Source organism: Lampetra fluviatilis, chromosome 35 (genome assembly GCF_964198595.1).
Source record: "Lampetra fluviatilis chromosome 35, kcLamFluv1.1, whole genome shotgun sequence".
In the NCBI taxonomy this organism is placed as follows: domain Eukaryota; kingdom Metazoa; phylum Chordata; class Hyperoartia; order Petromyzontiformes; family Petromyzontidae; genus Lampetra; species Lampetra fluviatilis.
Genome location: NC_136309.1, coordinates 7313104 through 7328171, shown reverse-complemented (window position 1 = coordinate 7328171; position 15068 = coordinate 7313104). Strand labels below are relative to the sequence as shown.

The 15068-nt window shown below is 48.7% G+C and overlaps 1 protein-coding gene across 4 annotated transcripts in view; it reads right to left on the bottom strand.

Moving 5' to 3' along the window:
• Nucleotides 1–15068, bottom strand: part of LOC144944587 (neuronal-specific septin-3-like) — a 208720-nt gene that overhangs the window by 22743 nt on the left and 170909 nt on the right. For all 4 annotated transcript variants that reach the window (XM_078872868.1, XM_078872872.1, XM_078872869.1 and 1 more), the window contains 3 exons: nucleotides 7715–7843; nucleotides 3553–3634; nucleotides 480–617 (listed from right to left, as the gene is read on the bottom strand). In XM_078872868.1, coding sequence (XP_078728994.1) covers nucleotides 480–617; nucleotides 3553–3634; nucleotides 7715–7843 — 349 coding nt within the window. The remainder of the gene's footprint in view (nucleotides 1–479; nucleotides 618–3552; nucleotides 3635–7714; nucleotides 7844–15068) is intronic.

Sequence of the window (15068 nt, the reverse complement as noted above, 5' to 3'; positions counted from 1 at the left end):
TAATGAAAAGCAGATTACCAATGTCCCGACAGAAAATTGGTTTTAAATCTGTGTACATTACCTGCTACGGCTTATGGATCGGAAAACATGGACAATGACTGGGAACAAGAAGCTGCCAATGGGTGCTAAAAATCCATGGAGAGCTATAAGCTTGCAATTACAGGCAGATGCACACGTGGATCAGAGAAGAAACGGAAGTTAAACATGACAAGTAAGCCCACCGTTCACGTTAAGAGACGGGGACTTGGACCAGTGGTCGGGACTAATGGTGGGAGTGGCAGCCGCAGGAGCGAATAAACCCGAGGGGTAACGTCATCCTGCGGAGACGGAGCGATGAAATCAGCCCGTGCGCGAGAGACGGATGGATTTCTCGCGCGGCGGCGGATGGCGAGAGTGGCTGATGAAGGCGAACCGATGATTCTGCAGCAAAAAATAAAAAAATCCGAAACGTGAAAATTTGCAACTCGGAATCCACTCACGAGTGGCCGCTGGGCGGGATGCAGTAGATGCAGCAGTGCACACGCGTGTCGGGGATGTGGCGCTTGCGGGTGATGCGCACCTCTTCGCGCAGGTACTTCTCGTACTGCTCGCCGATGTACTTGAGGATGGGTTCCCAGCTGCGGGCACGCAACACCGGGGAAGGGGGGGGGGGGCAAAGCGGACGGAGGGGGTGGGTCACATCCCTGTCGTTTAACAACTTATTTTACTGAGATGCATCCCGCTGATAGATTTGGAACATTTTCTCTACAAAGACAAACTCCAGAATTTATTGTGCACGTACCAGTTTTTTTCATTACGAGCATTCATTAGCAGATTGCTTGTAGTGGGGTAAAGTGTGGGTATGCCCAAGGCATTTAGCCAGCGTGCATGAGTCGGCCAAAATGCATCCTGGCAACGGCTTTTGGCGATCAATCGATCAACGGCGGCCACTGCGTCGCGCGCTTTCATATGCGCTTCTGTGGCCGTCTGGAACGCTCTTCCTTCTGATAATTGGAAGCCACTGGAGCTACGCACTTTTAAATCATCTAGATTGAAAACTAATTTCTTTAGAACTGATTAGAGTTTTTAGTTTGTTGTCCTTCCACCCGCACCTCCGATTAGCACGGCTGGCAACGTACGGTGCAAAAGAAGTTCAACACACCTACATGCCTATCGCCTTTGCTCGAACTCATCACCACTGTTGACAGTGGTGGTGAAAGGTCCACATTCGCGTGGAAGAGGATAAAGACGAGTTTATTTGATTAAGCAGGTGAGAAATCAAAAGAGAGCAGGGATAATGTTGACAAGTGGAAAACAAATAAAAGTTAATCACAGCAATGAAGCGAATATAAATCGGCGCAAAAAAAACAACTGCATCTTGTGAGAAAAATCGAAAATACTGCACACGGTCAAATAACCATAAAATAGTAGATTCCCTGTGATAGAAGTCATCTCATCTGTTCTATCTCGTCCCATTTTCGCTGCATTGGCCTCAATGTAACATTTGCATATCATTTGCATGCTATATACATAAATAGTACTCGAATGATCGCAGTATTACACATGTATGATTTGCTTCATGCATCTTGATCGATTCTAATCAATGGATAATCATGCAGTGGAAGTATTCACGAATTACATTTTGTAAGTTGCTTTAAATAACGTTTTATTGTTTTGTAACTATTAACGTCTTTGTGACTAAAAAAAATATTATAAAATATAATGGCCTAAAAATATATAAAGGCTTACAGTGAACAAAAGGAAGACTTTGCTCACAAATATTAAATAAACTCAACGACTCTGGAAATACTTTCCTGTTGTTATTAAATATATTACTATTATTACCGCCACTCTCAATCCCAACCCCTGACGCCTGAATATTCGTAGTGCGCATGCGCTTAGAGTATTTGGCTGCTGTAAATTTCCACATGATGGGTCGTTGAGCTATCAGTTGTGACCAGGTCGCTTCTGAAAAAGAGCTACCTAGCTCAGTGGGCTTTACCTGGTAAAATAAAACATTGTTCAGTTTTATTTCGATTTAAAGCTTTCGTGACTGCAGGGATTCATCTTCTTGGTTCTTTCGGTAAAGTCACGTAGAATAGAAATAATAAAATAATAAAAATAAAACATTATTAAATAACCCTCTATGCATTTCCCATAAATATGCTAAATTCCTCTTGATATGCAAATTCTTTTGTCAATGCGCTCTTCCCCCCTCCATCCTAGCTTAAATAGATGCTCCAAGCCTGGGGTGTGTCATTCAGACTTTGTCTTCTCGACAGACCTGTTCTTCACCTGAGGATGGCTGCTTGCGTTGTGGCCGAAACGTCGTGAGAATTATTTTATTATGTTTTATTTTTATTATTTCCATTCTACGTGACTTTACCGAAAGAACCAAGAAGATTGTTCAGTTTCAGTTAAATTTGTAGTCCAATAACTTGTTCAGAAGGAGGATTTGGGGTCGTACACTTCTAAAGTGAGTCATCTGCCCCAGAGGGCCTCTTCCTTTATAGATAGGCGAGTACAGCCATGCGTGTAGTGAGCATTCATGTCATTTAGTGAATAATAACAACCATACGACAGCACAGTTTGCCTTCAGAGTCTCGCTAACTGAGGCTCAGACGCTCACGCACGACTGCATCCTGGCATCGTTAGCACAGGGTGTGTTTTTACAGCCAAATGCAAAAGTAAGAATTCAATTGCCGTTAAATTCTCCATGTCGGTTTCATATGGAGCGCACACATGCACTTTTGAGTGTTCCGTAATCTACAAAGGCGTTTCAGATTATTGCACAAATACAACATCACATCGCGTGCCGTAGCAAAAACCTTCAGGCTAAGCTCTCCGATGTGTTTCCGGAGAGTAAGTTAGTCTGCACGACTGTCCCGAGTTTCGCTCCACGCGCTGGGTGACTTTCAGTTCACGCGGAGCGACACGGAAGATTATCATTGGCAAACAAACTGAAGCTCCCGGCCTGTGGGGCGGAACGACGGACATCGTGCCGAACGACACGCTGCGGCACCCAAACGCATCGGAGAGTATGAAATCCTACGCCTGAATTATTCTTCGTCGAAACTTTTTTTTTTATAGAAGCGGTGATAAAAATTTACTTGAAGAATTACACACCCATCAGCCTCTCAGTTCATGTCTATAAACTGTTCACGAAGATCATTGGGGACAGAATAACTACAACATTAGAAGCCAGCCAACCATGGAAGCGATTCGGGTTTAGGAAATGTTTCTCTACCATCAACCACATACACAGTTAAAGGTGCAGCCATGAAATTGCTTGCCCACACCACTGCTGGCAGACGGAAGCTCAAAAAAGAGATCCCCTCCGGCCTGTATTTCACCGACTATTTCATGCCAACAAGAGGCACATTCATCGCATTGCCTTCAAATCTGCTAATGATGTGTATATAATAAACAACACCAGCAGAAGCACAAAAATACATAATAATATTATCCACGTTTGAAGAGCAGACAGAACCAGGATTTTCATATGTATGTTGAACTTCTTTCACACCCGTACGAAGCCGATCGCGCCAATCAGACCCTGTTGAAGGGACTCACCAATTCTCGTTGTTTATTTGGTCGCCGAACCCGGGCGTGTCGATAACGGTGAGCTTCATCTTCACGCCCTTCTCCTCGATGACTGCGCCGACGGCACAACGGCGAACGGGGCGGGGAGCAGAGCACACGTCAGCTTGCGCAGGCCCCGACGGGAACACAGATACTATAGGCACCGCGATGTAAAAGGGTCAGCGAGGCAGGGCCGTGATTTCGGCTGTCACCGTTTTCCGGTTGAATTGAGCGCCGCTATTCGGCTATTCGCCCCGCGGGGCCAGACTTGTCTGCTCGGCAAAACGTCCATCGTTCGCGCGAAGAAACGCTCCATGCTCAGACGAGGATTTATTCAGTTTCGTGACTGTGTTCTAGAGGAAGTGTTACGCAACACAATTTGTAATGAGGTCTGTCGTACAATGACTTTCGCCGCGGTCTTCTAAAACAGAAAATACGTGCGAGGAATTTTGCAAAGATTTCAAGGTCACTCATCCGATAAGAGAAGGATATTGGAACAAATTACGACTGCACCATAATACTAATTGCTTTGAATGTGTTTTTTTAAAGGTGCATTATAAAATGTATGATATGTCGTTGCACGTTCTGGAAGCTTTTTCAGGATGTGAATCTCGCAGCACGAGCACGTGGAGTAAAACTTGGGATACCGTGCAGAACGCCACGCGCTACAACCCGAACACACACATCACAGAGATAAACAGCGACAACAACAACTGCCGCTCACCACGAAGTGACAGTGACATCACCACGGCGCCTGTGCCAGGCTAGGTGCCACGTGAAGTGTGGGAGGCTGGCTGCTGGCAGGAGGTCACGGGACAGAGCCACGTGTTATGGCTTGACTGGCTGAGATGACTCCACAGCAAAAGTGCGCAAACCCACGGAGTGGTAATAACTTTGATTGGCTTATGTTAATATCAGCCAAGTATTTGCAAACCCTCCCCCCATCATCAAAGTGCACTGGCGAGGTGGGGGCAGAGCCCCAGGTATTAATTCGTTTTCTCAGATTTCCAACCAAGAAAAAGGCATTTAAGCGTGTGGAGGCAAAGTTAGGCAAATAAATGAAACAATGCACCGGGGTCCAGAGGCTAACCCAAGCTGTGGTGACACCGCAGCTGTCTTGCTGGCAGCAAGCGCAGAAATAGACGGCCTGGAGACAATTCTGACTCGGCTATTGAGTTTTCATCTTGACAGCAACCAACGGCCCCTTGGGACCGGTGAAGATTTTTACACTCATTGGCCAATTGACATATTTATGATTCAGTCTTACTAAAACAAAACAAAAAGTAACTTTTTTACCAAAACGTACATCAGTGTACGTTACATGCACTGTGCGTGACACGGTCTGTTTTCTGTTTTCCATGAAATTTTACGTCTCAAGGCAAGGCCAACATTTGATGAGGTCAAAAAGGTTACACGCTCCATATGGTACGAAACAGCACCGTGGGGAGAATTGAAGCTGTTCGATATTAAAACAGTTGTATTGATTTTTTTAAAATGCAAAAACACAAAGTGCACGAGTTCATGCCATGCGCATCTTCCTCACAAGGATTTTTTTCTGTTTACTTTAAAATCACTGTTGCCAAGCACACGCCTAAAGAAGGCCCAAAGTGCCAAGCGGATGAAAATAAACAGTAATTTTGGTCGAGAGAGAGAGAGTAATACATGACGTACTACATCGCACGTACATGTTATCACTTAGACATTGTTATTTTTCTCAAAATGTCTTTTTTTGCTTCACAAAACTCAATGGGCACGCATCTTCATCATAATCGTCGTCGCCAGCAATTTTTAATCCACTGCTGGATGATGGCCTCCACGTGCCGTCCCAAGTCCGCCCAGCCCTGCGATGCCGCACTCCATCTCACTCCTGCGCATTAACTAATTCCATCGCTCCGTCTCTCAGTGTAGCCGTCGCGTTGGGTGGATTCTTCACATCGTGATCTTTTTGTTTGTTATATACAGGGTGCTTGAAAAATGTTTGAACACTTTCTGAGAATTTGCAACAACACCACGGGAAATGTGCCTCCGGGCTCTGGAGACCACCTGGAGAAGATTCCAGGGCGCGTGTTGACAATGTTGGCGAACAAGTGGAGACTCTTTGACTTTTTGAAGCTGTTAACGTACATTTGTGACCATGTTACGGTGTATATTGTCCGTTCTTTTTGCCATTAAAAACGATAGTCCCATGTAAGTGTTAACATTTTTTTGAAGCACCCCGTATACATATACGTATATGGAAGAGGAGTAAATTGTCATCAAACGTTCGCTAATTAAGTGGCAAAACACGCGGCCCACGTTAACGACGCCTATACGAGACGTACACAGGTGGGCACGTGTGCCGAAGACCTCGCACACTGCCGAAGACCTCGCACACTGGCACGAGAGCAGGCTATTCTAGACGTCGTCGGGGTAACTGATCAAATTTTACCCTCTGCGCTTAAGTAACACGTGCACGGCAAAGTGCTTGAGAACCGACACCCCGTGCAATCACAGCGAATTACTTCGAATGCATCACATTCAAAGCAAGCGAGCTTAGACATATTTGAATGAGAGCCCCAATCGGACGCAAGTCTAATTTTTCCACGGCAAGTGCGTGCACCCAACTTGTAGCGAAATGACGCTTAGAGGGGCGTGCGTATTCAGCGTCCCGAGATAGGGTTTCCTCTTCGAGGCCGAGATGATGAGGGGCACGATTGCACGCGTAGGTGAGACGGCGGCTGCCTGTCGCCAATAATATTCGCAGAATGATAACTATACATTCCGCCCCAAAAACGGAATAGGCAATTATTTGTGCGTCCGAGTTCGATTCCCGCTCACGGCACACGCGAGTAATAATTATCTAAAGCAGTCCTGGGCCTCCCTTAAGTTGACTCAGTCTCAAATCAGTACCTGGTGTGATGTGCAAACATCTGGTGGCCCAGAGGTGGAATCCCCCCCGTGTCATTTGTATGTTGAATTTCTTTCGCACCGTACGTAGCCAACTGCGCTAATTGGAGGTGCGCCTGTTAGCGAGCACCTAGGAAAGATTGCACGACACACGAGGGGGTGGGTGGCCAGCACCACACCCGGCCGCCTTTGTCTCCCCAGTGGCGATATTTACATACCGCACCAGGTAATCATTTGAGAGTCTTAGTCGGCCGATGGGAGGCCCAGGCCCGCTTCAAATATCCGCGACCGATGTTTGTGGTCGTTAGCGGGAATCGAACTCTGGTCAGCGGGTTCACAGCGCTACCCTGCCGCTCCAAAGACAAAGTCAAAGATCCTTTGTTACAGCCTTAACAAACTGTTTGGGGCAAGTGCTGTTAGCGAGCACCTAACGGCGCACGAGGGGGTGGGTGGCCAGCCTCATGCTCAGCCACCGTTGCCTCCCCAGTGGCGATGTTTACACACCACACCCGAGGGGACACGTCCCCCCTGCGGAGACGGAGCGATGAAATCAGCCCGTGCGCGAGAGCCAGATGGATTTCTCGCGCCGCTGGATTTATGAGCGGCGTCGCTAACATCAGTTGGCGAGTGATGTCAGAATCAGTCCTGGGCCCCCTGCCGCGCACTCACTCGGCGTGGTCGCCCATGAGCGCGGGTTGGTGGGCAGGAAGGAAGGGAGGCCCCATGACCGGTTCTCAAATGACTCGCCGTTGACGTTTGTCCTGGCTGGGAGTCGAATCCAGGTCGCAGGGGTTCGTAGCACCACACTGACCATGGTGATGATATAGGGTCCAACAGTCCTCATGCCCAACATGGCATGGGAAAGGCCTCATCCAGCAGTGGGTTGACAGAGCGCTGTAATGTATTCTACGATAGTTACTGTATAACTCGAAAAATCAGCGGAAAGTGCCTCTCCAAAGAAGAGATGTGCCTATGTTGTGATCTTTGAAGGGGCCTCGCACAGCTACGCATGACTGTGATTGGTTGCAAATTTGAGGCCAATTGGCTGCTACTGAAGCGTGGCTCCTCCAAAAGCCACATCCGATAGAGACATTTGAAAAAGGCCCAAGAGATTTCAGCAGTCAGATCTCACCGCAGCCAGCAACAAAAAGTTATTTCGGCATTGTCGGCCCAGTGTTCCTAGCATTATTAACCAACATTGTCACCCCAACAGCATTGTCACCATGCCATAATTATAATCTCAGCCACCTGAGCACCGCGACCTCACCGTGACTAACGGACTGGATCTCCACCGTCTTGAGGATTCTTTCTTGGTAGTTGGGGGTGCACGACTTGCGGCTGACGCGGGACTTGAAGAGTGTGTTGACCAGCGTCGACTTGCCCAGGCCGCTCTGACCTGTGAACACAGACGCCGGCGCGTGTGAGACACATCGCAGATTCATACCCGTCAGCCCGTGTGTGTGTGTGATTGCGTGTCTGTGGGGAGCAGTAGTGGAGCGGTTTAACGTGCTGTGCTGTGAACCCAGTGGCCCGAATTCGATTCCCACTCACGGCCAACACCAGTGACAATGATCAGAACCGGCCCTGGGCCTCCCGTAGGTTGACTCAGCCTCAAATGAGTACCTGGTGGAGTATGTGAACATCGCCACTAGGGAGACAAAGGTGGCCGGGCATGGTGTTGACCACCCACCGCCTTCGTGCGCCGTGCCGGCCATCATAGGTGCTCGCTAGCAGCACTTGCCCCAACAGTTTGTCAAGGCTGTATGGGGGGGGGGGGGGGGTCTTTGTTAACCTGTCCAAAGGCGACGTATAAATAAACGCTTACGGGAAAGCCGAATGCTACGAAAACCATGCAGTGGGCAATGTTGCGGTCCATAATAACCGACGATGCACGGCATAACGAACCATCGTCCATGCGTCTCTGGTTCTGCGAAACCTCAGAGAGGGTATCCACGGACATGGACAAACGTGTACGTGTGCATAACGGCGCCGCGTATAAAATGTTTTTTTTTATTGCGTGCGGATCACTGATGTACGATGTGCTGCGTTCGCATAATTGTCCGCACATGTTATTCATTTCCAAAGGGAGGCTGCCGAGGCCAGAACGGAAAGGAACGCGCTTCGGGATGAATTTGAATACGCGTGGACGACGCTCCTGGGACGTTATTAGTTCTCTGCTCGATGTTCATTCACGGGGGAGTTGTCCGAGGATGGAGGTTGGGTAGGGTGGGGTGGGGCGGGGGGGGGGCAGTCCCGGGGAGCCGTAGGTAAACAGAGGACCGCTGGCTGGGGCACCGCAGCTGCGGTACGAACACCCGCAAGCAATCGGGACAACTGCCTCCTGCAGAAAATATTTCGATCGTCTCGTCTCAACATTAATTTTTTTATCCCACTTGCAAGATGCATTTCCCCTTCATTCGCACCCGATATGAACGTTATTCATAAAGTGCCCTTGCCAACCCTCTTAACACGTCTCCCAATCTAGCGCCTCTTCAGCACGTGTGTGTGTGTGTGGTCACGTGTGTGTGTGTGGGGTCACGTGTGTGTGTGTGTGGGGTCACGTGTGTGTGTGTGGTCACGTGTGTATGGGGAGCAGTAGTGCAGCGGTTGGCACGCTGCACTACAAACCCGGCGAGCCGAGTTCGATTCCTGCTCACGGTCAACACCAACGACGATTATCTGAACTGGTCCTGGGCCTCCCCTAGGTTGACTCAACCTCAAATGAGTACCTGGTGCGGTGTGTAAACATTGCCACTCGCCTTGTGCCTTGCCGTCATTCAGAGGTGCCCGTTAACAGCACTTGCAAAAAATATATATTACGGCTATAAGGCGGATCTTTAGTCTTTGCGGTCACATTTAATAATAAACATCGCTAATGCCCGTTGCCTATGGGAACCTTGCTGAATCTCAAGACCGGTTGACAGGAGCGTCCTGCATTGGGACGTTGGGCTAATTTTGGTGTGCAGGAGGAAACTTGGAGAAAAACTTCCAAACACAGCGACGGTGGTCGCGATCAGAATTCCACACAGATACACTTAAAAATCCATTGCTGGACTAAAACGTCCTGGTCACTTTTCAGGCCAAGCTTACAACACCCGGTATTCCCAGGTGGTCTTCCCATCCAAGGAATAACTAGATTCGACCCAGGTTTGCTCTCCGAGATCTGACAAGATTGTCAGTGTGATTTGGTCTTCGGCAAATACCACACACATAGAGAAAGGTTAGGGACCTGTATGTATGCATGTTGAACTTCTTTCGCACTGTACGCAGCCAACCGTGCTAATCGGAGGTGAGGAGGGATAGGACAATAAACTAAACACAAAAATCAGTTCTAAAGAAATGAGTTTGTCAACCTAAATTATTTTAAAGTGCACAGCTCCACTGACTTCCTAATATCGGAATTGAAGAGCGTTCCAGACGGCCGCAGAAGCGCATCTGAAAGCGCGCGATGCAGTGAACCGTCTTTGTTCGACGCCTAACCAAAAGCCCGCTGCGAGGATGACCGGAGTTCGCGTGATGGTTTACGTCCGACGTTTGCGCTCCCCGTGCCGGAAGCTTCTTCAGTTCTATCTATCCCAACTCAACCTCCGGACGAAACTCCCGGCAGCAAGTGCAGCGGAACGTCGGACATTCCCGCCGAACAGCACGCCGGGTACGGCTCGACAGCGCGCCGATTTGGACGTCGCGGCGCTACTGCCCGCCGTGACCTGGCGCGAATGAGCAGGAGCCCACCGCGTGTGGGCTTGCAACAACGGCACGTGACACGGGGCCTTGTTGGTCCTGGCTGCCTTCAACGGCCCACGCCTTGAGACCGTTCGGAGCGTGAGCTGCGAGCGTGCAGCATTCCAGTGCCGCATCGTGGGGGAAAATTACTGGCGCCATACATCGGCGGAATGCAGAGGTCGCAAACGGGTTTTGATTCCTTACCCGTACCCGTACCCGGCCGCACCAGAGTCGCAAATGGGTACCCGTACCCGTACCCAGCCGGGTACGGGTACCCGTTCCCTACCCATACCCTACCCAAAATGAGTGACAAACGGTTACTCACCAGTGACTCACGGCCTACCCGTACCCGGCCGCACCAGGGTCGCAAACGGGTACCCGTACCCGTACCTGGCCGGGTACGGGTAGCCGGGTATCGGGTAGGGTACGGGTATCGGGTACCCGGTTGTGACCTCTGGCAGAATGGTGCAAGAGATTGGTGCACCGCGAGCACGCACAGCGCTCCGTGTTCATGCCCCCCGCCCCCCCCCCCAGGCTCTGACAGCCCCACTGGCGTTCCGAAGATTCTCAAAGAGTTCACCGTTAAAGCCCCCAAAGGCTCACAGAGACACGCAAATGAACACCTAGGATTCTCAGGGTTCACTGTAAATACCCGAGGCTCAACGATCCAGACTAATGTACACTTCACGATCGTTATGGTTCAGCATTAATATCGAGGGGTATCGAACAAAAAAATATATACATTTTGGAATCTCATGGTTCAGTGTTCATGGCTAAGGCACACACAAGCAGACTAAGGCACCCATACGAGTCTGATTGTTCAACGTAATTGCCCAAGACTCAGAAACCTCGAATAAGTATTAATTGGAAATGCCCGAGGGGCAACAAGCCAGAGTTTGCCACCGTTATATTTCTAGTGGTTCGGTGTTAATGTTAATTGATGAGGCTCAGCGAGCCGCAGTAAGTCAGTGTAAACAATCGTAACTGAGGCACCTGTGGAGTTGTACAGGTCCAAGTGATGTCCTCCTTAAGCAAGCATCGAGGCAGTACTCGTCTCCTGTGTACAGTGGTGGAAATTACACATTCCTATGGTGGGGGAAAGTCCAAATAAAGGACAACCATTGTAAACTTCCCCACAAAGTAATGTGGCACGTACTCATATAATGAACCACCGAAGGGATTATGGGCTGAGTCCGCCACCGCCCAGGCAGGAATTGAACTCAGACGCTGACGATTGCGAGTGCTCGCTCTACTGTGGAGAGCCACACCTGGCCAGATGGAATCCTCGTGGTGCGGCGTTAATGCTGGAGCCTCGTGAAAGCCACACTTCATGAGCTGCATATCCGCCAGCAGCCAGTTCCGTTATTCATCGACAAAGAAGATTGAAATTCACAGAAAACTGAGCCATGAGACGCAGCATGATGCAGTCCGGGACGGAGGCCGCTACTCCAGTGAGAGTCTATGCACAAGAGTATAACGCTGTGTCCTGCTCACATTTCTAAACTTGAGCACTGTGTAATATGTTCCTGGATGCAGCGACTCACGGTCACTGCATCGCACTTTCGGATGCACTTCTATAGCCATCTGGAACACTCTTCCCTCCGACATTAGGAATCCACTGGAGCTTGGCACTTGTAAATCATCGATATTGAAAACGAATTTCTTTAAAACTGACTTTTGTGTTTAGTTTGTTGTCCTTCCCCCCCCCCACACCTTCGATTAGCATGGTTTGCTATGTATGGTGCGAAAAAAGTTCAACATACATACAGGTTAATTGAATTACTCTTGTTCACTAGGAAAGCCCCAGTGTGTCTCAAGACTATTTTTCAGAAGGGTTCTGTCAAGTTTTTGCAATAGGGTGGCAATTTTGTTACGTGTGTGATCCCAATCGAGCAAATTGCTGGAAGTTTTTCAGCACTGCGATTGTTCGGACCAGAGAACCAGAGAACCCGGAGTAAACCCCGTGCCGAAAAAGGGAAAAGCATCAAAACTCCACACGCAAAGGCACCTGAGTCGGGAAATCGAACCTAGGACCTTCCTGCCACGAGGCACAAGTGCTGCCACTGTGCCACCCTGCCGCCCAAAGAAACGTTTGTTTATAGACGTTAATGCAACATTGCATGAATGTGCAGTCACACGTAAAAAACTGCAACTTCAGAACATTTAACCAAAACAAAGCAGGGCTTTTACCAAAAGTGACCATGCACCAGCTGATGGCACTGCGTGTGTGTTTTTCTATTTCAATGCTTATTTAAATATCCTTGCTATCAGCTTGATGCAGGCTTCTGTTTGCAGAAAGTGTGTTTCCTGGCAATTTGCAGCAAAAAAATGGTCAGATCCTTTGATCAAGGATCAGTGGATCACAAAGGGGAAAAAAATCCTTACCCTCATTGCCAACTGGGATATCAAATAAATGTGTCCCATCTGTTCTGTCATTTCATCTGATCAGAGAGCCAACGACAAAACTGTCCTGGCTTCCAGCTTCCATGGAAACGATGGGCAGCACTTAACCGGGTCCGCACCAACCACGGACACCTGAAGTGGACAAAACAAGATTCTCTCTCCTGTGTGCTACGAACGCCAAACCACGGGCAATGTATCTTCGCGCTGCCCCAAATATACGTTTGAAGGCGGCGGTTGGGTGAGTGAGTGGGTGGGTGGGTGAGCGAGTTAGTGGGTGTATCTACTATTCATGAACTCTCAGACAAAGCGATTGAATGGCTGCATCACTTTGAAATGAATATCTAATAGCTGATTTTTATTGCACATGCCAAATCACCAGTCATCTACGCAGCCCACCCATGCCATCTGCCGCTCTAGAAACCAGATGCTGTCTCTACACACACTTCGGCGAGCACTCGAGCTCAAATGACAGTCACACTGGCAATTAGTATACCCTCCTGCCCTAAGTGGTTTCATGAATGACACGGGATAATTAGAAAATTATCCATAGGCTTCCGTTCCCTGAGTAAGATGGTACACCAACTAACGCTTGGCAGCTCTGCTTCACGAGGGTTGTGGATTACAGCAAGGTTATCCATGGCAGAGAGGGGATATGTTGGCTACCTCATTTGCACTGCCTTGGGCCCACTAGTAATTGTGATGTATAGTCAAAGGCTCCAAGCTAAGCAAAACAAACCTTTGACTGATATACACAAGATCCCTTTAGCTCGGTTGCTGAGCGCAGACTCAAAAGAGGGCCTAGATGCCAAGCGGTCAGCAACAAACAGCAATAGTGAAGGTATACTATATTTGTATAAAACAGTTAAACACGTTGCTTGAAACCCCCGCCACTACTCAACACGCTGCCGCCGCGGACTGAGAGACGATGGAACGAACGAACGTTGCTTGAATCGCGTAAAGTTACGAGGGCTATGGGAAAAAGAGTGGATGGGAGGGGATTCCAGGAAGGAGCGGCGGGAGGGAAGAAGCAGATAGAGCAGTGTTGTGACGTGTCGTCGTGGTGGTTGAACACAGTTTTGACGGCGCAATTAGTAGGCTCGTGAAAACTTGATGTACGTTAACACGTGAATGGATTACAGCCACTGTGTCAATCCACTGCCGAAAGATCGCCTACTTGGATCATCTTCTTGGTTCTTTCGGTAAAGTCACGTAGAAGGGAAATAATAAAATAATAAAAATACAACATAATAAAATAATTTTCGATTTAAAGCTTTCGTGACTGCAGGGATTCATCTTCTTGGTTCTTTCGGTAAAGTCACGTAGAATGGAAATAATAAAATAATAATAATAAAAAAGTTATTTATTATGTTTTATTTTTATTATTTTATTATTTCCATTCTACGTGACTTTACCGAAACAACCAAGAAGATAATAAAATAATTCTCACGACGTTTCGGCCACAGCGCAAGCAGCCGTCCTCAGGTGAAGAACAGGTCTGTCGGAAAGACAGTCTTTCCGACAGACCTGTTCTTTACTTGGGTCATGTTGTTTGAACTTTCTTCGGCTATGCTGACCAACATGAATCAGCAAAATTGGGAGACCACCAACCCCGGACCGGTTGGGATATCCCTCGTCAGTGATGTTAGCCATGGCCAGGAGTGAAATTATGGGAGATGATATCACAACGCAGTGCGCTGACCAATGCACCGTCGCATCTTGTTTTTGTATGAATATTTTATGCGCCTATGTCTAAGACCGTACATTTGAGAATGATATGCGCGGTGGGGAGGCATGTGCAATAAAACTGCATTGCAACCTATTTAAGATTGTATCCAGGGCACTGACATACCGTATATTTTTCCCTACATGCAAAGCACGCTAGGGCACTTCACCCCATCGTCCGCATCGCGCAGGACCTCGGTTTCACGTTGTGGCCGCAAGGCCCTGCTACCGCCTTGTGCATCCGCGCCTCCCCCGCGCAACGCTGCCACAGCACTCGCTGTGTTCCAGCCAAGCGAGGGGGGAGGGGGGCAAAACGCAACCCAGTCGAGAGGCTCAGAGCCAAGTCAAAGGGCTCTGCTTTTGGCCGCGAGCCGTCGAACAAAGGACGGTTCACCGCACCGCGCGCTTTCAGATGCGCTTCTGCGGCCGTCTGGAACGCTCTTCCTTCCGATATTAGGAAGCCACTGGAGCTGTGCACTTTTAAATCATTTCGGTTGACAAAACTCATTTCTTTAGAACTGCTTCTTGTGTTTAGTAGTTTGTTGTCCTTCCCCCGCACCTCCGCTTAACACGGTCGGCTACGTACGGTGCAAAAGAAGTTCAACGGACATACGCACAGTACGTGCCAGCCAGCTGGAGTACTGAGAACCAAACGCTGCTTTTTAGGAGCGGAGCGATACATTTTTTTCCCCTTTTTTCCACATTGTCATTTCCTGTGTAAATATCCAGCAGCCCATCATCACCCCGCCCTTGACCTCCCTGATGAGATCGGA